This window comes from Manis javanica, chromosome 11 (genome assembly GCF_040802235.1).
Source record: "Manis javanica isolate MJ-LG chromosome 11, MJ_LKY, whole genome shotgun sequence".
Classification (NCBI taxonomy): domain Eukaryota; kingdom Metazoa; phylum Chordata; class Mammalia; order Pholidota; family Manidae; genus Manis; species Manis javanica.
In genome coordinates this window covers 76,360,580-76,385,883 of record NC_133166.1, presented here as the reverse complement: position 1 = coordinate 76,385,883, position 25,304 = coordinate 76,360,580, and the positions used below count along the sequence as shown (strand labels likewise).

The 25,304-nt window shown below is 36.4% G+C and overlaps 1 protein-coding gene across 1 annotated transcript in view; it reads right to left on the bottom strand.

Moving 5' to 3' along the window:
- CATSPERE (catsper channel auxiliary subunit epsilon) overlaps positions 1–25,304 on the bottom strand; it is a 151,229-nt gene that overhangs the window by 124,713 nt on the left and 1,212 nt on the right. The window contains exon 2 of the mRNA XM_073215735.1: positions 13,258–13,306. Within this exon, the coding sequence (XP_073071836.1) occupies positions 13,258–13,306 (49 nt within the window). The remainder of the gene's footprint in view (positions 1–13,257; positions 13,307–25,304) is intronic.

Sequence of the window (25,304 nt, the reverse complement as noted above, 5' to 3'; positions counted from 1 at the left end):
TTGTGCATTGAGTCCCCTATACAGAATTTTATTGTTGTTAACAACCATTTGATCAATAAATATTAGAGATGCCCTCTCAAAAGAAAAAGGAGTATGGGGAAGATTGGATTAAAGATTGCATGGTGAGAGGTGAGACAGAGACCTCCTCCTAAAACCACATATAATACGAAAATATAATTAACACAACTAATCTTGAAAGAGCAACAGGAAAGAAGGCTGCACCAGACTGCATACACCTGCAGAAAAGAACAGAACTCACAGAACATGGTTGGGAGTTTAAACAATCTTCAGGCTTTCCATCCACCTGACTGGCTATGCAGCTCCAAGACCCACACGGTGATAGGAAGCCTGCTGTATCTTCTTTCTGGCTAGCCTGCACCTGGCTCGCAAACTGGCAGCCCCTGCCTTGGCATTGGGCCAGGCAGAAACCCCCCTACGGCAGCTACAAACACAAAGCATAGAGGCTAACATCGGTGTGCTCAGCCCACTGGTTCTGGCAGTGGAGACAGGCATAGCAGCTGCGAAGGAGGAAACAGCTCTTTCCTCCCCTAAGCACCAACACCACTCCCATGCGACCCCCGACATTGCTCCAGGGGCTGAGCAGCTCAAGAGAGTAGGGTTTCTGGACACAAGAGGGCACCACAGACAAATTATAAAATGTCAAAGGAACCTGGTGCAAAGAAAAATTATGAATACAGCTGAGAAAGATTCAAATGAAATTGACCTCATGAATATTCCTGAAAGAGATTGCAAAATAAAAATCATTAGCATGCTCATGGAGGTACAGAAAAATATTCAAGACCTCAGGAACGAATTTACAGTGGAGAACCAATTGTTGAAGAACACAATGGAGGGTATTAAAAGCAGATTAGATACAGTGCAGGAGACGATAAATGAAATAGACATTAGGGAAGAGGAATACAAAGAGGTTGAGGCACAGAGAGAAAAAAGGATCTCTAAGAATGAAAGAATACTGAGAGAACTGTGCGACCAATCCAAACAGAGCAATATTTGCATTATAGGGGTACCAGAATAAGAAGAGAGAGAAAAAGAGATAGGAAGTGTCTTTGAGGAACTTAATTGTGGAAAACTTCCCCAATCTGGGGAAGGAGATAGTGTCTCAGGCCATGGAGGTGCACAGATCTCCCAACACAAGGGACACAAGGAGGACAACACCAAGACATATAATAATTAAAATGGCAAAGCTCAAGGATAAAGACAGACTATTAAAAGCAGCCAGAGAGAGAAATATGATCACATACAAAGGAAAACCCATCAGGCTATCATCAGACTTGTCAGCAGAAACCTTACATGCCAGAAAGGAGTGGCATGATATATTTAATGCAATAAAGTGGAAGGGCCATGAACCAAGAATACTTTATCTGGAAAGACAATAATTTACATTTGAAGGAGGGATTAAATAATTTCTAGATAAGTAAACCATCTCTACAGTGTATTCTGGAGGAACTGCTCTAGATGGAAGTGTTCCTAGGGTTAAATAGCTGTCACCAGAGGTAATAAAAAGGGATAGACAAAGAATACAGAATATACTTAATATATAAAGAATGGAGTAGGAAGAAAAGAAGAGAAAAAAAAGAACCTTTATATTGAGTTTGTAATAGCATACTGAGTTAAGTTAGACTCTTAAATAGTAAGGAAGTTACCCTTGAACCTTTGGTAACCATGAATCTAAAGCCTGCAATGGCAATAAGTACATACTTATAGATAATCAGCCTAAATGTAAATGGTTTGAATGCACCAATCAAAAGACACAGAGTCACTGAATGGATAAAAAAAAAAAAGACACAACTATATGCTGCCTAGAACAGACTCACTTCAAACCCAAAGACATACACAAACTAAAACTGAAGGGATGGAAAAAGACATTTCATGCAACTAATACAGAGAAAAAAGCAGGTGTTGCAGTACTTGTATCAGACAAAATAGACTTCAAAACAAAGAAAGTCAGAAGAGACAAAGAAGTACATTACATACTGATAAAGGGGTCAATCCAACAAGAGGATATAACCATTATAAATATTTATGTGCCGAACACAGGAGCACCAAAATATGTGAATCAAATACTAACAGAATGAAAAGGGGAAATATAATGCAATGCACTCATTTTAAGAGACTTCCACACTCCACTCACTCCAAAGGACACATCAACCAGATACAAAATAAGTAAGGACACAGAGGCATTCAACAAAACAGTAGAACAGATGGACCTAACAGACATCTACAGAACTCTACACCCAAAAGCAGAAGGATACACATTCTTTTCAAGTGCATATGGAATGTTTTCCAGAATAGACCACATACTAGGCCACAAAAAGAGCCTCAGTGTATATAAAAAGACTGAAATTCGACCAACCAACCTTTCAGATCACAAAGGTATAAAACTAGAAATAAACTGTACAAAGAAAACAAAAGGGCTCACAAATACATGGAGGCTTAACAGCATGCTCCTAAATAATCAATGGATCAATGACCAAATTAAAACAGAGATCAAGCAATATATGGAGACAAATGAAAACAACAGCACAATGCTATTTAAGAAGGAGAAACAATCCCAAATGAATAGTCTAAATTCACAATTATTGAAACTGAAAAAGGAAGAAAAAATGAGGCCCAAAGTCAGCAGAAGGAGGGACATAATAAAGATCAGAGAACAAATAAATAAAACTGAGAAGAATAAAACAATAGAAAAAATTAATAAAACCAAGAGCTGGTTCTTTGAGAAAATTAACAAAATACAGAAGCCCCTAGCCAGACTTATTAAGAAAAAAACAGAATGTACATGTATAAACAGAATCAGAAATGAGAAAGGAAAAATCACAATGGACACCACAGAAATACAAATAATTATTAGAGAATACTATGAAAATCTATATGCTAACAAACTGGACAACCTAGAAGAAATGGACAACTTTCTAGGAAAATATAACCTTCTAAGACTGACCCAGGAAGAAACAGAATATCTAAACAGACCAATTACCAGCAATGAAATTGAATCGGTATTCAAAAAACTACCCAAGAACAAAACTCCCCGTCCAGATGGATGTACCATTGAATTTTATCAGATATTTAGAGAAGACATAATACCCATTCTCCTTAAAGCTTTCCAAGAAATAGAAGAGGATGGAATACTTCCAAACTTATTTTATGAAGCCAGCATCACTCTAACATGAAAACCAGGCAAAGACATCACTAGAAAAGAAAACTAGAGACCAATATCCTTGATGTACATACATGCAAAAATACAGGACAAAATATTAGCAAACTGAATTAAAAAATATATCAAAAATATCATCCATCATGATCCAGTGGGATTCATCCCACTGATGCAAGGATGGTACAACATTCGAAAATCCACCAACATCACCCACCACATCAATAAAAAGAAGGACAAAAACCACATGACCACTCCATAGATGTTGAAAAAGCATTGACAAAATTTAACATTCATTCATGATAAAAACTCTCAACAAAATGGGTATAGAGGGCAAGCAGCTCAACATAATAAAGGCCATATATGACAAACCCACAGCCAACATCATACTTAACAGTGAGAAGCTGAAAGATTTTCCTCTAGAATAGGGAGTAAGACAAGGATGCCCAGTCTACCCACTTTTATTCAACAGAGTACAGGAGGTCCTAGCCATGGCAACCAGACAACACAAAGAAATAAAAGGCATCCAGATGGATAAGGAAGAAGTCAAACTGTCACTGTTTGCAGATGACATGATATTGTACATAAAAAACCCTAAAGACTCCACTCCAAAAGTACTAGAACTAATATCTGAATTGACGAAATTTGGAGGATACAAAATTAATACACAGAAATCTGTTGCATTCCTATACACTAATGATGAACTAGCAGAAAGAGAAATCAGGAAAACAATTCTATTCACAATTTCATCAAAAAGATTAAAATACTAGTACCAGATTGAAGATGGCAGCATGAGAGGTGAGACAGAGAACTCCTCCCAAAACCACATACAGGAAGAAATATACTTAATTCAAGTAACCCTAAAACAGCAACAGGAAAACAGGCTGCACCAGACTGCAAAAAGACCTCATTTATAGAGTAGACCTCATGAAGCAGGGTAACGTATGAAAGCCTTGATCTGGTGGGAATCAAGCCCTTCCCCCACACCAGCTCTCTGGGGTGAGGAAGAGAAATAGAGTGGGGAGGGGGTGGAAGCCAAAAACTGCTGAACTTCAGCCCTGGAGGTCTGCTTTGGAGCACAAACCTGCATTGTGCGGTGCTGTGGAGATTGGTGAGGTTGGGGAGCTGGTATGGGTCGAGAGATTGAGAGATTGAGATAAAGGAAAGGGAGGTGGTCTGAGAGGCTTCTGAGCAGTGAGAAGGTTGCTGAAGGGGTGGTATTTGCACGGAGCTTGCTGTGAGAGAGAAGGGATAGGTGGACAAGTTTGTCTGAGTGTACTTTGCCCAGCAGGTTGGGAACTTTGAGGAGCTTCAGGTGCTCCATCCCTTTGACTGGCTACTCAGCTCTGAGGAGCCCCATTGTGATGTGCAGACTGCTGAGCATTCTTCCTGGCCTGCTGGCACATGCTTGAAAACTGGCAGTCACTGCACTGGCATCAGGCCAGTCACAGGGAGGCCCCTCCTACAACCACTAGAGACACAAAGCACGGAGGCTTACACCTGTGTTCTTGGCCCACTGGCTCTGATACTGGAGACAGGCACTGCAGCTGGGGATTAGGAAACAGTTCTTTCCCCAGGCACCACCACTGCTCCCCTACACTGCCCACCCTCACTCAAGGGACTGAGCAGCTCCAGAGATGGGAGTTTCTTGGCACTAGAGGGCACCACACAGACATAGGAAAAACATCAAAAGAACCTGGTTCAGAACAAAATCTCAGAAACCTCAGAAAAGGGCCAAATGAAACTGAACTCACCAATATTCCTAAAAGAGAGTTCAAAATAAAAATCATAAACATGCTTATGGAGGTACAGAAAAATATTCAAGAACTCAGGAACAAATTTAAGATGGAGATTCAATCATTAAGAAAAAATTTCATAACTGAAATGAAACATACAATGGAGAGATTTCAAAGCAGATGAGATGTAGTAGAAGAGAGGGTAAAAGGAATAGAAATTAGAGAAGAGGAATACAAAGAACCTGAGGCACAGAGAGAAAAAGAATGTCTAAGAATGAAAGAATATAGAGAGAACTGTGTGACCAATGTAAACAGAACAATATTTGCATTATAGAGGTACCAGAATAAGAAGAGAGAGAAAAAGGGATAGAAAAGTGTCATTGAGGAGGTAATTGCCCAAAACTTCCCCAGTCTGGGGAAGGAGATAGTCTCTCATGCCATGGAGGTGCACAGATTTCTCAACACAAGGGACCCAAGGAAGACAACATCAAGATATATAATAATTAAAATGGCAAAGTTCAAGGATAAAGACAGACTATTAAAAGCAGCTAGAGAGAGAATAAAGATCACATACAAAGGAAAACCTATTAGGCTATCATCAGATTTCTCAACAGAAACCTTACAGGCCAGAAGGGAGTGGCAGGATACATTTAATTAATGAAGCCGAAGGGCCTTGAACCAAGAATACTCTACCCGGCAAGGTTATCATTTAAGTTTGAAGGAGGGATTAAACAATTTTCAGATAAGGAAAGGGTGAGAGAATTTACCTCATACAAACAACCTCTACAGTGTATTTTGGAGGGACTCCTATAGACGGAAGTGTTCCTAAAGCAAAATATATGTCACCCAACAGATAGAAAAAAAGTACAGAATATGATTCATAACATACAAAGAATGAAGGAGGAAGAAACAGGAGGAAAAAAAAGAGTCTTTAGGTTTGAAATAGCATACAAAGTGATGTAAATCAGAATGTTAGATAGTAAGGGAATTACCCTAGAACCTTTGGTAACCACAAATCTAAAGCCGGCAATGGAAGTAAGTACATACCTATCAATAATCACCCTAAATGTAAATGGTATGAATGCAGCAATCAAAAGACATAGAGTCACAGAATGGATAAAAAAAGAAGACCTGTCTATATCCTGCCTACAACAGACTCAGTTGAAACCCAAAGACATACTCAAACTGAAAGTAAAGGGATGGAAAAAGATATTTCATGCAAATAGGGAGAAAAAAGTAGGAGTTGCAGTACTTGTATCAGACAAAATAGACTTCAAAACAAAGAAACTAACAAGAGACAAAGAAGGATATTACATAATGATGAACAGGTCAGTCCAACAAGAGGATATAACTATTATAAATATCTATGCACCCAACACAGGATCACCTACGTATGTGAAACAAATACTAACAGAATTAAAGGGGGAAATAGAATGCAATGCATTCATTTTAGGAGACTTCAACAAACCACTCACTCCAAAGGACAGATCAACTGACAGAAAATAAGTAAAGAGACAGAGGCACTGAACAACGTATTAGCACAGATGGAACTAACAGACATCTACAAAACACTCCATCCAAAAGTAACAGGGTACCCATTCTTCTCAAGTGCACATGGAACATTTTCAAGAATAGATCATATACTAGGCCACAAAAAGAACCTCAGTAAATACAAAAAGACTGAAATTGTACAAACCAGCTTCTCAGATCACAAAGGGATGAAACTAGAAATAAATTACTCAAAGAAAATTAAAAAATCCCCAAAACACATGGAGGCTTCACAACATGCTCCTAAATAACCAATGGATCAATGACCAAATAAAAACAGAGATCAAGCAATGTATGGAGACAAATGACAAAAATAAATCACACCGGCAAATCTGTGGGATGCAGTGAAGCCTGTGCTAAAAGGGAAATATATTGGAATACAGGACTTCCTCAGGAAAGAAAAAAAATCACATATGAGGAGTCTAAACTCACAATTAATGAAACTAGAAAGGGAAGAACAAATGAGGCACAAAGCCAGTAGAAGGAGGGACATAACAATTAAAGCAGAAATAAATAAAATTGAGGAGAATAAAACAATAGAATCAATGAAGGCAAGAGCTGGTTCTTCAAGAAAATAAACAAAATAGACAAAGCCATAGCCAGATGTATCAAGAAAAAAGAGAGTCCACATACATAAACAGAATCAGAAATGAGAAAGGAAAAATCAAAATGGATACCACAGAAATACAAAAAATTATGAGAGAATACTATGAAAAATTATATGGTAACAAACTGGATGACCAAGAAGAAATGGACAACTTTCTAGAAAAATATAACCTTCCAAGGCTGACCCAGGAAAAAACAGAAAATCTGAATAGACCATTTACCAGCAAGCAAATTGAATTGGTAATAAAAAAAACTACCTAAGAACAAAACTCATGTACAACATGGTTTCACTGCTGAATTTTATCAAACATTTAGTGAAGACCTAATACCCATTCTTAAAGTTTTCCAAAGAGCAGAAGAGGAGGGAATATTCCCAAAGTCATTCTATGAGGCCAACATCACTCTAATCCCCAAACCACTCTAATCCCACAAAAAAAGAAAATTACAGACCAATATCCCTGATGAACATAGATATAAAAATACTTAACAAAATATTAGCAAACAGAATTAAAAAATATATCAAAAAGATCATCCATCATGATCAAGTGGGATTCATCCCAGGGATGCAAGGATGGTACAACATTCCAAAATCCATCAACATCATCCACTACATCAATAAAAAGAAGGACATAAACCACATGATCATCTCCATAGATGCTGAAAAAGCATTCAACAAAAATTCAACATCCATTCATGATGAAAACTTTCAACAAAATGGGTATAGAGGGCAAGTACTTCAACATAATATAGGCCATATATGACAAACCCACAGGTAACATTATACTTATCAGTTAGAAGCTGAAACCTTTTCTTTTAAGATTGGGAAGATAAGGATGCCCAATCTCCCCACTTTTATTCAACATAGTTCTAGAGGTCCTAGCCACAGCAATCAGATAACACAAAGAAATAAAAGGTATCAAGATTGGTAAGGAAGAAATCAAACTGTCCCTGTTTGCAGATGACATGATATTGTACATAAAAAACCCTAAAGAATCGACTCCAAATGTATTAGATCAAATACCTGAATTCAGTAAAGTTGCAGGACACAAAATTAACACACACAAATCTGTTGCGTTCCTATACACTAACGATGAACTACCAGAAAGAGAAATCAGGAAAACAATTCCATTCACAGTTGCATAAAAAAAGAACAAAATAACTAGGAATAAACCTAACCAAGGAAGTGAAAGACTTATACTCTGAAAACCAGAAGACACTCATGTGAGAAATTAAAGAAGACACCAATAAATGGAAACACATCCCGTGCTAATGGATAGGAATAATTAATATTGTCAAAATGGCAATCCTGCCTAAAGCAATGTATGATTCAATGCAATCCCTATCAAAATACCAACAGCATTCTTCAATGAACTAGAGCAAATATTCTAAAATTCATATAGAATGACAAAAGTATAGCCAAATAATCCTGAATAGCCAAAGTAATCCTGAGAAGGAAGAATAAAGCAGGGGGAATTATGCTCCCTGACTTCAAGCTCTACTACAAAGCCACAGTAATCAAGAAGAGACCCATAGACCAATGGAACAGACTAGAGAGCCCAGATATAAACCCACGCATATATGGTCAATTAATATACGATAAAGGAGTCATGGATATCCTATTACTATATAGTAATGATATTGGTAAAAATAGAAAATTCAATAGTACGAAATTTTGGTGAAGATGTTCAGTGGGTGAATTGTGATTGCCATTCTGTGAAGAATCTTGTAGAATTTAGGTCAATTAGGTGTGCGTATTCCCTATGTCACAGCAACCATAGCTGAAAAATTATTGCATGGATCCATAAAGATCGTAGAAGGGCATCTGCCATAGTGTTGTTCGCTGTGGTAGGAAGCCATGCATTCAGCATTAGGGAAATGTACAGATAAAATAAAATAAAAACACAATAGTAACAATGCAGCATTAAGAAGAAATGAACTAGACAGTGTTGAATAAAAAAAGAGTATACAAAATGAAGTTTCTAGCTTGGGAAACCATATAGCCTGATTTGTCTAGACAGTTCCAGTTTGTACCTGTTGTCCTGCCATAACTATTAATGGCACTATCTTTCATTCTTAACAGTTTACACTATTGTGTATATGTATATATATTCTATGGCCATCTGTCTGTGAATATTAAATCACAAAACAATAAAAACATTATATATACTTATTTATCTTTTTTTTTTGAGAGGCCATCTCTCATATTTATTGATCAAATGGTTGTTAACAACAATAAAATTCTGTATAGGGGGGTCAATGCTCAATGCACAATCATTAATCCATCTCAAGCCTAATTCTCGTCAGTCTCTAATCTTCCGAAGCATAATGAACAAGTTCTTACATGGTGAACGAATTCTTACATAGTGAATAAGTTCTTACATGGTGAACAGTACAAGGGCATTCATCACAGAAACTTTCGGTTTTGATCACGCATTATGAACTATAAACAATCAGGTCAAATATGAATATTCGTTTGATTTTTATACTTGATTTATATGTGGATCCCACATTTCTCCCTTTATTATTATTATTTTTTTATTTTTAATAAAATGCTGAAGTGGTAGGTAGATGCAAGATAAAATTAGAAAACATAGTTTAGTGTTGTAAGAGAGCAACTGTAGATGATCAGGTGTGTGCCTGTAGACTATGTGCTAATCCGAGCTAGACAAGGGCAATAAAACCTCCACGGATGTAGAAGCTTTCTCTCAAAACAGGGGGGGGGGGTGATGTTCTGAGCTTCACCACTGTTGTTCCACGATTTCTCACCTGATGGCCCCCCTGCGACTGTGCCTGTCTTAGGTTGTTCCTCCCTTGAGGAATCTTACCCGTCTCTGGCTAACCAGTCATCTTCCGGGGCCATACAGGGAAATGTAAAGTTGGTAAGTGAGAGAGAAGCCATATTGTTTGAAAAGGTTAGCTTTTTACTTCTTTGCAGATTTATGCCCTGTGGCTTCTATGCCCAGCACTTGTCTCGAGGTATCTTTACCACCTGGAGGAATTATGATACTCGGTAAATTCGATATGAGGCACAAATTCTATTTAAGGGTTGTAATTAGGAAGGAAGAGGAAAAGCTATAGAGGTAGCATATGGAAGAAAACATGGGAGGATTGATTATTTCTTTGACATATCTTCTTGTAGAGTACCTTAAGCATGTATAGGTTTTAAACTACTAACTAACTTGCGCACACATATTAATGTAATAGGAATACGGTGACATAAACAAAGCAAATCTATAATTACCAGCCATCTCCAGTGAAGCCAAGAAAACCATTTAGGCACCCTAGGCATTTGTGAAAATTTGTCTATGATATGATGGATATTGTCCAACTGTACTTGAACAGTCTGAGAGAAATCAGACAAATTAAAGCAACCCATTTCTGGGATCTGTTCACATCCCATATGTTCTTTTAACCGTAGATAGTCTATAGTCGTAAGATTTTGGAGTGCTACAACTTGCACCCCTCTACTTATTAATCTTTTATGTTGGTATCATTAATCTACAATTACATGAGGAACATTATGTTTACTAGACTCCCCCCTTCACCATGTCTCCCCCACAAGCCCTATTACAGTCACTGTCCATCATTGTAGTAAGATGCTGTAGAATCACTTGTCTTTTCTGTGTTGCACAGCCCTCCCCATGCATCACCCCACATTACACATACTAATCGTACCGCCCCCCTTTTCCCCCCCTTGTCCCTCCCTTCCCACCCATCCTCCCCAGTCCCGTTCCCTCTGGTAACTATTAGTCCATTCTTGGGTTCTTTCATTCTGCTGCTGTTTTGTTCCCTCAGTTTTTTCTTTGTTCTTATACTCCACATATGAGGGAAATCATTTGGTACTTGCCTTTTTCCGCCTGGCTTATTTCACTGAGCATAATACCCTCTACCTCCATCTATGTTGTTGCAAATGGTAGGGTTTGTTTTCTTTTTATGGCTGAATAATATCCCATTGTGTATATGTACCACCTCTTCTTTATCCATTCATCTACTGATGGACACTTAGGTTGTTTCCATGTCTTGGCTATTGTAAATAGTGCTGTGATAAACATAGGGGTGCATATGTCTTTTTCAAACTGGGCTGCTGCATTCTTAGGGTAAATTCCTAAAAGTGGAATTCCTGGGTCACATGGTATTTCTATTTTGAGATTTTTGAGGAACCTCCATATTGCTTTCCACAATGGTTGAACTAATTTACATTCCCACCAGCAGTGTAGGAGGGTTCCCCTTTCTTCACAACCTTCCCAACAGTTGTTGTTGTTTGTCTTTTGGATGGTGGTGATCCTTACTGGTGTGAGGTGATATTTCATTGTGGTTTTAATTTGTATTTCTCTGATGATTAGTGATGTGGAGCATCTTTTCATGTGTCTGTTGGCCATCTGAATTTTTTCTTTGGAGAAGTGTCTGTTCATATCCTGTGTCCATTTTTTAATTGGATCATTTGCTTTTTGTTTGTTGAGGTGCATGAGCTTTTTATATATTTTGGATGTCACCCCTTTATTGGTTCTGTCATTTATGAATATATTCTCCCATATTGTAGGATGCCTTTTTGTTCTATTGGTCATGTCCTTTGCTGTACAGAAGGTTTTCAGCTTGATATAGTCCTACTTGTTCATTTTTGCTTTTGTTTCCCTTGCCTAGGGAGATATGTTCATGAAGAAATCACTCATGTTTATGTCCAAGAGATGTTTGCCTCTGTTTTTTTCTAGAGTTTTATGGTTTCATGACTTACATTCAGGTCTTTAATCCATTTTGAATTTACTTTTGTGTATAGGGTAAGACAATGATCCAGTTTCATTCTCTTACATGTAGCTGTCCAGTTTTGCCAACACCAGCTGTTGAAGAGGCTGTCATTTCCCCATTGTATGTCCATGGCTCCTTTATCATATATTAATTTACTGTATATATTTGGGTTAATATCTGGACTCTCCTTTCTGTTCCACTGGTCTGTGGGTCTGTTCTTGTGCCAGTACCAAATTGTCTTGATTACTTTGGCTTTGTAATAGAGCTTGAAGAAGAGCTTTATTCTTCCTTCTCATGATTGCTTTGGTGTTTGGGGTCTTTGGTGGTTTCCATATGAATTTTTGAACTATTTTTTCCAGTTCGTTGAAGAATGCTGTTGGTAGTTTGATAGGGATTGCATTAAATCTGTAGATTGCTTTAGGCAGGATGGCCATTTTGACAATATAAATTCTTCCTAGCCAAGAGCATAGGATGAGTTTCCATTTGTTAGTATCCTCTTTAATTTCTCTTAATAGTGTCTTGGAGTTTTCAGGGTATAGGTCTTTCACTTCCTTCATTAGGTTTATTCCTAGGTATTTTATTCTTTTTGATACAATTGTGAATGGAATTATTTTCCTGATTTTTCTTTCTGTTAGTTCATCATTAGTGTATAGGAAAGCCACAGATTTCTGTGTATTAATTTTATATCCTGCAACTTTGCTGAATTCTGATATTAGTTCTAGTAGTTGTGGAGTGGAGTCTTGAGGGTTTTTTATGTACAATATCATGTCATCTGCAAATAGTGACAGTTTCTCTTCTTTACCTATCTGGATTCCTTGTATTTCTTTGTTATATCTAATTGCAGTGGCTAGGACCTCCAGTACTATGTTGAATAACAGTGGGGAGAGTGGGCATCCCTGTCTTGTTCCTAATCTTAGAGGAAATGCTTTCAGCTTCTCGCTGTTCAGTATGATGTTGGTTGTGGGTTTCTCATATATGGCCTTTATTACGTTGAGGTACTTGCCCTGTGTACCCATTTTTTGAGCGTTTTTATCATGAATGGATGTTGAATTTTGTCGAATGCTTTTTCAGCATCTTTGGAATGATCATGTGGTTTTTGTCCTTCTTTTTGTTTATGTGGTGGATGATGTTAATGGATTTTCGAGTGTTGTACCATCCTTGCATCCCTGAGATGAATCCCACTTTGTCATGGTGTATGATCCTCTTGGTGTACTTTTGAATTCGTTTTGCTAATATTTTGTTGTGTATTTTTGCAACACTCTTTATTTTTGCTACACACATATTTAAGGATATTTATTAGAGAGGGGATCTAGTTTGGGGTGATAAATGGAATGGAGGAAATTAAATAAAAATGAAAGAATAAGACTGTGCTATACAACTGAGTATGTTCATCTTTGCTCTAATGTTAAAAAAGAATACTTAACTATAGCTTTAAGAAAAGTAAACACTTACAGTACTTCTGTTATTAAAAATCAAGTGGCTTGGGCTGTTACTGGAATACCTGTGGAGAAAAGTTTAAATATGAGTAAGAATCCTCAACAAAATATTAGCAAAGTGAGTTCAAAAATACATCATCTTCCATCATGACCAAAGTGGGATTTATTCCAGGAATGCAAGGATGGTACAATATTTGTAAATCAATGTCATACACCACACCAACAAAAGAAAGGATGAAAACATATGATTATCTCAATAAATGTTGAAAAAAATTTGACAGAATTCAACGTCCACTCATGATAAAAACTCTCACCAATATGGGTAGAGAGGAAACATACCTCAAATAATAAAGGCTGTATATGACAAAGCTAGAGCTAACATCATACTCAAGGATGAAAAGCTAAAAGCTCATTCTGTAAGATCAGGAAAAAGACAAGGATAACCACTTTCACCACTTTTATTCAACATAGTACTGTAAGTCTTGCCATGACAATCAGACATGAAAAGAAACAAAAGGCATCCAGATTTATAAGAAGTTAAATAGTCACTATTTGAGCATGATATGATATTATACATAGAAAACCCTAAAGACTCCAACAAAAAACTACTAGAACTAATAACTGGATTCAGCAGTCACAGGATACAAAATTAATATGTAGAAATCCATTGCATTTCTATATACTGATAATGAACTAGCCGAAAGATAAATCAAGAAAACAATTCCATTTATTATTGCATCAAGAAGAAAATAATACCTAGGCATAAACCTAACCAAGGAGGTGAAAGACCTGTATGCTGAAAACCCTAAGACACAGATGAAAGAAATTGAAGAATACATACAAAAAAGGAAATCTATCCCTTTTTTATGGAAGAAATAATATTTTCTGAAAATGGCCATACTTCCCAGAGCAATTTACAGATTCTATGCAACCCTATCAAAATACCAAAGGCATTTTTCAATGAACCACAGCAAATAATCCTAAAATTCATATGGAACCACAAAAGACCCCAATTACCCAAAGCAATTTTGAGAAAGAAGAACAATGGGGGTAACACACTCCCTGACTGAATGCTATACTACAAAGCTTCAGTAATCAAAACACTATGGAACTGGTACAAGAATAGACCCATAGATCAATGGAACACAATAGAGAGCCCAGAAATAAACCCATGCCTACATGGTCAATTAATATATGACAAAGGAGGCAAGAATATACAATGGGGAAAAGATAGTCTCTTCACTGACGAAAATTAGGCTTGGGGTGGATTAATGATTGTGCATTGAGCATTGACTCCCCTATACAGAATTTTATTGTTGTTAACAACCATTTGATCAATAAGTCTGAGAGATGCCCTCTCAAAAAAAAAAAAAATAGTCTCTTCAGTAAATGGTGTTGAGAAACTGGATCGCTACATACAAAAGAATGAAACTGGATTACTGTCTAACACCATACACTAAAGTTAACTTGCAATGGACTAAACATCTAAATATAAGATGTGAAACCACAAAACTCACAGAGGAAAACATACACAAAAATCTCTTAAACATAAGGATGAGTAATTTTTTTCTGGATATGTCTCTCTGGACAAAAGAAAGAAAGACAAAATGAACAAGTGCTAAATCAAACTAAAGAGCTTCTATACAGCAAAGGAAACCATAAACAAAATGAAAATGCAACCTATAGTATTGGAGAATATATTCATAAACAATACATTTTATATTGTTAAGGGATTAATATCCAAAATATATAAAAAACTCATATGACTAAACACCAAAAATGCAAAAAAATAACCCAGAGGGGATGGAAAAAGATATTTCATGCAACTAATAAGGAGAAAAAAGCAGGAGTTGCAGTACTTGTATCAGAAAAAATAGACTTTGAAACAAAGAAAGTCACCAGAGACAAAGAAGGACATTACATAATGATAAAGGGGTCAATCCAACAAGAGGATATAACTGTTATAAATATCTATGCACCCAAAATAGGAGCACCTACATATGTGAAACAAATACTAACAGAATTAAAAGGGGGAATAGAATTCAATGCATTCATTTGAGGAGATTCAACTCCAGACTCCACTCACTCCAAAAGATCAATGAGACAGAAAATAAGTAAGGAGACAGAGGCAATGAACAACACTTTAGAACAGATGGACCTAAAAGACATCTACAGCAACTCTACACCCAAAAGCAACAGAACACATATTCTTCTCAAGTGCACATGGAACATTTTCAAGAATAGATCATATACTAGGCCACAAAAAGAGCTTCACTAAATTTAAAAAGATTGAAATGGTACCAACCAGCTTCTCAGATCACAAAGGTATGAAACTAGAAATAAATTACTCAAAGAAAATGAAAAATCCCACAAACACATGGAGGCTTCACAACATGCTCTTAAATAATCAATGGATCAATGACCAAATGAAAACTGAGATCAAGCAATATATGGAGGCAAATGACAACAATAATTCAACACCACAAAATCTGTGGGACGCAGCAAAGGCCATGCTATGAGGGAGGTACATTGCAATACATGCCTACCTCAGGAAAGAAGAACAATCCCAAACGAACAGTCTAAACCCACAATTAATGAAACTAGAAAAGGAAGAACAAATGAGGCCCTAAGTCAGTAGGAGGAGGGACATAATAAAGATTAGAGCAGAAATAAATAAAATTGAGAAGAATAAAACAATAGAAAGAATCAATGAAAGCAAGAGCTGGTTCTTTGAGAAAATAAGCAAAATAGATAAACCGCTAGCCAGACTTATGAAGAAAAAATGGGAGTCTATATACATAAACAGAATCAGAAATGAGAATGGAAAAATCACAATGGACACCACAGAAATATAAACAATTATGAGAGAATACTATGAAAACAAACTGCATAACCAAGAAGAAATGGACAACTTTCTAGAAAAATATAACCTTCCAAGGCTGACCCAGGAAAAAAACAGAAAATCTGAATAGACCAATTACCAGCAAGGAAATTGAGTTGGTAATTTAAAAACTACCTAAGAACAAAACCCCTGTACAACATGGCTTCACTGATGAATTTTATCAAACATTTAGTGAAGACCCAATATTCATCCTCCTTAAAGTTTTCCAAAAAGTAGGACAGGAAGGAATACTCCCAAAGTCATTATATGACACCAACATCAGTCTAATACCAAAACTAGGCAAAGACCCCACAAAAAAAGAAAATCACAGACCAATATCCCTGACGAACACAGATGAAAAAATACTCAACAAAATATTAGCAAACTGAATTAGAAAATACATCAAGATGATCATACACCACGATCAAGTGGGATTCATTCCAGGGATGCAAGGATGGTACAACATTTGAAAATCCATCAACATCATCCACCACATCAACAAAAAGAAGGACAAAACTACATGATAATCTCCATGGATGCTGAAAAAGAATTTGACAAAATTCAACATCCATTCATGATAAAAACTCTCAACAAAATGGGTATAGAGGGCAAGCACCTTAACATAATAAAAGCCATATATGATGAACCCACAGCCAACATCATACTTAACAGTGAGAAGCTGAAAGCCTTTCCTTTAAAATCATGTACAAGACAAGGATGCCCACTCTCTCCACTTTTATTCAACATAGTTCTGGAGGTCCTTGTCACAGCATTCAGACAATACAAAGGAATAAAAGGCATCCAGATTGATAAAGAAGAAGAGAAACTGTCACTATTTACAGATGACATGATATTGTACATAAAGAACCCTCAATACTCCACTCCAACACTACTAGATCAAATATCTGAATTCAGCAAAGTTGCAGGATACAAAATTAATACACAGAAATCTGTTACATTCCTATACACTAATGATGAACTAGCAGAAAGAGAAATCAGGAAAACAATTCCATTCACAATTGCATCAAAAAGAATAAAATACCTAGGAATAAACCTAATGAAGGAAGTGAAAGACCTATACCCTGAAAACTACAAGACACTCTTGAGAGAAATTCAAGAAGATACTAATAAATGGAAATACATCCCCTGCTCATGGATACAAAGAATTAATATTCTCAAAATGGCCATCCTGCCTAAAGCAATGTACAGATTCAATGCAATCCCTATCAAAATACTAACAGCATTCTTCAACAAAGAAGATAAAATCATTCTAAAATTTGTAAGGAACCACAAAAGACCCCAAATAGCTAAAGCAATCCTGAGAAGGAAGAATAAACCAGGAGGAATTATGCTCCCCAACTTCAAGCTTTACTACAAAGCCACAGTAATCAAGACAATTTGGTACTGGCACAAGAAGAGACCCATAGACCAATGGAACAGACTAGAGAGCCCAGATATAAACCCAAGCATATATGGTCAATTAATATATGGTAAAGGAGCCATGGACATATAATGGGGAGATGACAGCCTCTTCAACAGCTGGTGTTGGCAAAACTGGACAGCTACATGCAAGACAATGAAACTGTATTATTGTCTAACCCCATACGCAAAAGTAAACTCCAAATGGATCAAAGACCTGAATGTAAGTCATGAAACCATAAAACTCTTAGAACATAGGCAAAAATCTCCTGAACATAACCATGAGCAACTTTTTCCTGAACATATCTCCTTGGGCAAGGGAAACAAAAGTAAAAATGAACACATGGGACTACATTAAGCTAAAAAGCTTTTGTACAGCAAAGGACAGCATTAGTAGAACAAAAAGGCATCCTACAGTATGGGTGATTTGTAAATGACATATCCAACAAGGGGTTAACATCTAAAATACATAAAGAACTCACATGCCTCAACAACTAAAAAGCAAATAACTCGATTAAAAAATGAGTGGAGGATATGGAATTCTCCAAAGAAGTTCAGATCACCAACAGGCATATGAAAAAATGCTCCACATCACTAATTATCAGGGAAATGCAAATTAAAATCACAATGAGTTATCACCTCACACCAGTTAGGATGGCCAGCATCGAAACACTAAGAACCACAAATGCTGGTGAGGATGCGGAGAAAGGGGAACCCTCCTACACTGCTGGTGGAAATGTAAGGTAGTTCAACCATTGTGGAAAGCAGTATGGATGTTCCTCAAAAAACTAAAAATAGAAATTCCATTTGTCCTGGGAATCCCATTCCTGCGAATTTACCCAAATAATACAAGTTCTCATATTCAAAAAGGCATATGCACCCCTATGTTTATTGCAGCACTATTTACAATAGCCAAGATATGGAAGCAAACTAAGTGTCTATCAGTAGATGAATGGATAAAGAAGAGGTGGTACATTTACACAATGGAATACTATTCAGCTATAAGAAAGCAACAAATCATACCATGTGCAGCAACATGGCTGGAGCTGGAGGATATTATGCTCAGTGAAATAAGCCAGGCAGAGAAGGGCAAGTACCAAATGATTTCCCTCATTTGTGGAGTATAACAATGAAGCAAAACTGAAGGAACAAAACAGCAGCAGACTCACAGACTTCTAAGAAGGGACTAGCAGTTACCAAAGGGGAAGGGTAGGGGAGGGTGGGTGGGGAGGGAGGGAGAAGGGGATTGAGGGGTAGTATGTTTAGTACACATGGTGTGGAAGTTCACCAGGAAGACAGTGAAGCACAGAGAAGGCAAATAGTGACTCTGTGGCATCTTACTACACTGATGGATAGTGTCTGCATTGGAGTTTTTGGGGAGGCCTCGATAATATAGGTGAATGTAGTATACACTTTGTTTTTCATGTGAAAACTTCCTAACAGTGTATATCAATAATACCTTAATTAAAAAAATGGGAAGAGGACCTGCATAGACATTTTCCCAAAGAAGATATACAAATGGCCAACAGGTACATGAAAGGATGCTTCACATCGCTAATCATCAGGCGAATGCAGATCCAAACCACAGCAAGATATCACTACACACCAGTGAGAATGGGTTCTGTCCAAAAATCTAGAAATAGCAAATATTGGTGAGGATCTTCCTACACTGTTGGTAGGAATGTAAATTGGTAGAGCCACTATGGAATGCAGTATGGAGGTTCCTCAAAAAACTAAAAATAGAAATACTATACAACTCAGTAACTCCACTCCTAGGAATTTACCCAAAGAACACAAAATCTCTGATTTGTAAAGATGTTCACACCCTTATGTTTATCACCTCATTATTTACAATAGCCAAAATATGGAAGCAACCAGTGTCCATCAACAGATGAATGGATAAAGATGTGGTACACATACAATATAGGTAGGTCACAGGGAAGGCAGTATAGCATGGGGAAGATAAGTAATGACTCTATAGCATCTTATTATGCTGATGGACAGTGATTGCAATGGGGTGGAGGAGGACTTGATAATATGGGTGAATGCTGAAACCACAATGGTGTTCGTGTGAAACCTTCATAAGATTGTATATCAATGATACCTTAATTAAAAAAAAAAGAGATGGTACATATACACAATAGAATAATCAGCCAGAAAAAAGAAAGAAATCCTTTCATTTGCAACAACATGGTGGACCTAAAGAGTATATTTGTAAGTGAAATAAGCCAGGGAGAGTAAGACAAATATCATATAATTTCACTTATATGTGGAATCTAAAAACAAAACAGAACAAACAAAACAGAAGTGACTAGTGGTTACCATGAGGGAGAGGTTGGGATGGGTGGATAAAAAAGGTGACAAGGATAAAGAGGCACAAAATTTTAATTGTAATATAAATTAGTCATGGGGATGAAAGTACAGAATAAAGAATATAGCCAATAGTTCTGTAACATCTTGCTATATTGACAGATAATAACTACACTAGTTGGGGTAAGCATTTAACAATGTAGGTAACTGTCGAATCACTATGTTGTACACCTGAAACCAATAATAAATAAATACACATGAATATTAAAACTAATTTCTCCTCCAAATAAGAGGTATTCTATACTTGGTCTGAGCACCCCTAGTCTGCCAAGAGCTTTACATTTCTGCTCAAGCACCTTCCTGGAACATGTAGACAAGGCTAAACCTGGGCATATCAGTGACCTCTACCCACCATTCAAGGTGTGTTTGGGTTTTCCCAGTAACTGGAGACAGTATAATGAGAAATAAATATTCTACATCTTGTTTTTGTTTTTAGGATGAAAACTGTTGTATACTGGCTCTATCTCCTTCACTTATTTAGTTAAAATAATGAATACACAAAAAACAGTATTTATTTGAAACACTAAAGAGCAATTTTCTGTGAGTCCTTGTTCATTACCATTTCTATTGTCCAGGGTATTTTAATTTTTGTTTACATGATCTATCTAAAGCAGCACTGTCCAGTAGAAATACAATGTGAGCTACGTATGTAATTAAAATTTTTTAATAGCCACATAAAAAGAGAAAGAAGAAACAAGAAACATGTGAAATGGGTTTTAGTAATATATCTTATTCAACATGCAATCAATATAAAATAATTAGTAATGAAATATTCTACACTGTTTTTCTTGAACTAATTTTTCAAAATCTGGTGTGTATATTACACTTAAGAGACATCTCAATTTGGACTAAGTTCATTTCAAGTGTTCAAAAGCCACATGTGGTCAGTAGCTACCATAAAGCATCATCTTAAAATTTTTTCACCTGTCCTTTGCTTCAAAAATGTATTCCATATCTGTTACATACCTAATTGCCACTGGTGTTACTCCATCCCTAAAATCTTAAATCAGAGGCAATTTCTGCATGTATGTGCCTGTGAAATTGCTGTAATATCACTATGTAACTCCTTTAGCAGAATTATATAAGACTTAATTAAGAGATGTCAGTCACCAATATAATCATTTTGTATGTATACAGTATATAGATCAAATATGAAAATATGTTCATGTATTTTTATATATCCCTATTAATTAAAATGAAATGTATCTTCATCAAAGACTTTTTTTCAAGTAAGTATGAACCACCTCCCCCTTCTTATAAATCTAAGACCCCTTTCATTATATAAGACAGATAGAAGAATAACACAAGTAGCAGATTTCATATTTCAATTTACAAAATTAAAATATGCAATTTAATTGTGAATAAAATCTGGTAGCCAACTGGTAAAATTACCTTTCCTGGCAAACCCTTTACCTCACCTGCTCCTTCATCAGCTTCCCACTCACACTAGGTCTGGTGTCAGGGTATGGAGGTATCATCAGTAGCCAAAGAGGTCATATTTAATTCATTAATTTCATCACAGATAGCTACAATAACACCTTATCCTTGTTTCCTTAATTATGTCAAATATTTAATGTATTATTGTTGGCAATGGATCTGGGAGGACTATAGGTATGAGGTGTACAGATGGACCATATGCCGATACTACTTTTTAATGAAAAGAGCATTGTTATCTCACTTATGGACCACAAGAATGTATTTTTCCTATTTTCTCTGGTGTATTCCTACTGTACCAGTTCTTCAAAATCAAAGAGAATTCTTGACCTTTACCTTTCCCTTCATTTCCCAAGAGGTAAGTTCCTTCCTAACATCCCTTTCTGTTTCCCCATACAGCCTAAAGAATATATTCTCTGGGTAAATCATTTTCTCTAAAATCCGCAATTGATCCTACTATATCTATCCAGGAATTGGTCCTAGATAGGTCATACTCAGGCTTCTGGCAGAAACATGTGCTAACCTATTCATGTTTGACAACCATATATTGTAGGAAGCACAGGATTCTCACTCACAGAAAGTCCAACCTCATTGAATATATTAATATAAGAAAGAAAAAACTTTAAGCAAAAGGTATTTTCAGGAGCAATGAAGATCAATTCATTACAAGTGTGTGCCAATAGGGGCATGACAAAACACATTCTTTTCAAGCATACATTGGACATTTGTAAAAACCAATAATCTATTAGGCCATAAAACAAGCCTCAACAACTTTCAAATATCAGGTCACACATGGACACTGCTGTCTGATTATAATGTAATTAATGGAGAAGTTATTAATAAAAAATAATAATCTTTATGTATTTGTAGTTGTTACATCTCTGACACCAAATGAGATGGTGTATTTCTTCCCTACGTATGTGTGTAACAGTAACAATATTATACACAGCAGTAATAGCAGTAAAACTTCATTCTGGTACCCAGACCTGATTCCAATGTTAGTAAATATTTGGGAGGGGGGTTTTCCCACACACTTACACCAAACAATTCTTGAACATCAGCAGGGTGTTGGAAAACTCAGCTCAATTCTGATGCTATCTGCCCAAAGACTGCACCAGATTCCTATGTTAAGGGGTCTGTTCTACAAGACTGCCCTCCACCCCCACTCCAGATGCCGGTCGCAAGGCCCACAACCTGTGCTTCTGACCTACCGGCTACAGATTGGAGGTTCCCACGACATCCTCCTTAGGTTCCATTAATTTGTTAGAGCTACTCACAGAACTCAGGAGGAAAACACTTCAGTTTACCAGTTTAATAAAGGATACCACAAAGGATACAAGTTAACAGCCAGATGAAGAGAGACTTAGATAGGGCAGGGTCCGAAATAAAGAAGCTTGTATCCTCGTGGAGCTTGGGGCCTGGCTCAGTGGCAGGTGGAGGCATTTTGGGTTTCCCAAGCATAGAAGCTCTCTCTGACCAAGAAGCAAGATCTAACCGAGCAGAGAAGGCAAACCAGAGCAAGCATGCCAGCTCTCTTCTCATGTTTTGAGAGAGTTTCACTGCATAGTCATGACTGACTAAACGTCCAGCCCCTGCCCTTGGGTGGGGGTCCAAAAGTCTCTCATTAATATGACAAAACACCTGTTTCACCTTTAAGACTCTGCAGTGTTTTCAGAACTGTAGATGAAGACCAAATATACCTGGGAAATACACATTTGGTCATATGAATGATCAAATTTCTTTGGTCATTTTTTATAACTCATTATATCACAGTAGTTAAAAAACAAACTGCTAAATGATTCAAGGGCTATAGAAGAAATAATGAAAGTTAAAAACATCTAGAAGTAAATGATAATGAAATGATTACATATCATTTCTTATGGGATACAGCAAAGCAGTACAATGTGGAATACTGATATCTTTAAATCTCATATTAGAAAAGAATAAAGACTGAAAACTAGTAGCTAAATATCTGGCTTAAGATGTGAGAGAGAGTATCAGAATAAGCCCAAGAAAAATAGAAGGATAATAATGAAAGCAGAAATCAATAGAAAACAAAATGCAGCAATAAGTAAAGCAGATAAGCTTATGACAAGATTGACAGAGACAAAAAGAGAAAGTAGATACAGTTATGTAATATTAATGGAAAGGGACTATAATTACAAAAAAGCAAGGAGCAAAAAGATAAGGAAATATTTAAAATTACATGCCAATTTTGAAAAATCATGTGAAAGTCTACATTGTAATATATATAATATATATTACCAAAACCGACTCAAAAATTAAAAGGCCTAAATAATTCTATAAGCCTAGATTTCAAGCAGTAGCTTAAATTCTCCCCTAAAACACTGGGCTCAAAGCGTTTTCATGAGTCCTATCACAAATTTCAAGAAATAAATTATTCCAATCCTACACAAACTCTTCCAAAGAACTGAAAAAAAGATAATATTCTTCAACTCATTTCGTAAAGCTAGTGTAACACTGATATAAAAACCAAACTGAAACATGAAAAAGAAAAATACAGATATAAAAATCCTAAAGAAAATATTTGAAAACTGAACACAGTAGGGCATGAAGAGATAATAAACCATGACCAGGTTGGATTTATCCTATGTATATAAAGATTATTTCATTAGAAAAGTCTACAAATGAAACTCACCACACATACTAAAGAGAAAAATTACAATTATTTTGATAGATGAAAATATATGATAAAATTTCACATAAATTCATAATTTAAAAATCAGAGTAAATCCCAAATGCCAGGAAACTTGCTTAACCATTATAATGAGTATCTGCAGAACACCCAGAGCAAACAATATCCTAAATGGGGAAACACTAGTACCACCCCCTTAAAATCTGGAATTAGAGAAGGATGCCATTATTACCATTTCTATCCAACAGTGTATTGGAGGTCATAACCAGTGCAATTAGAAGAATAAATTAGAAACATAGGATTAAAAAGGAGGAAACAGAGCCCCTTTATACAGAAGATCTAAATAGAGAAATACAACATTCATTGAAGAGGAAGATTTAATATTCATAAAGATGCCATTTCTCCCCAGAGTGTTGTACAGATTCATTGCAATTACAATCAAAATCCTAAAAGAGCTTTTCATGATACATGATAATCTGATTTTACTATTGATGTGAAACGGTAAAGATCCAAGAATGACCAGGGCACTTCTGGAGAAGAACAGGGAGGCAAAGACCTGTCCACTAGACAGCATCACCTGCTACAAAGTTACAATAACTAGGATGCTGTGGTATTGGCACAGCAACAAACCAGCCAATGATAATATACAGCAGAACAGTAAACTCAGAAGTAGTGTCATAAACCCAAATATATGTCCATATCGAAGTTTTGTATAGGACAGAGGTGACATGTCAGATCAATAGAGGAAAAGGGGGCTATTCAGTAAATGTGGATAGAAAATGGATCTATATTCATAAGGAAAACGAAGTAATTGCGTTCCTAAGATCATGTAAGAAAACCAATTCCATTGGGATAAGAAATGTCAAAAACAAAATGTTAATACTAAGAAAATTTAGATATCTCTTTGACCTTGGGGCAGGGACGGATTTCTTAAATATGACATCAACCTCCGAATTCTCCATTTCCCCATGCTCAAAAGCTAACAATAAATAAAAATTAATTAATTTTAAGAAATTTTGTCCTTTAGAAGAACACCTTACTAAGAAATAAAATCCAGGGAGTCTGTGACTACCATGGGATAAGACATCTTTTGTCTTCACTAACCTGTGACTAAAATGTTGCGTTTCCTTCAATTACGAATTTAGACCAAGGGTTCTCAAACTGTGTCCTGTGGGCCAGATTCCACCTGGTTTTTGTAAATAAATTTTTATTGGCATACAGCCACGCCCCTCTGTTTACAGTGGTTGGGGTTTGCTTTCTCTTACCATGGCATAGTAGTTAGAACATAGATTGTATTGCCTGA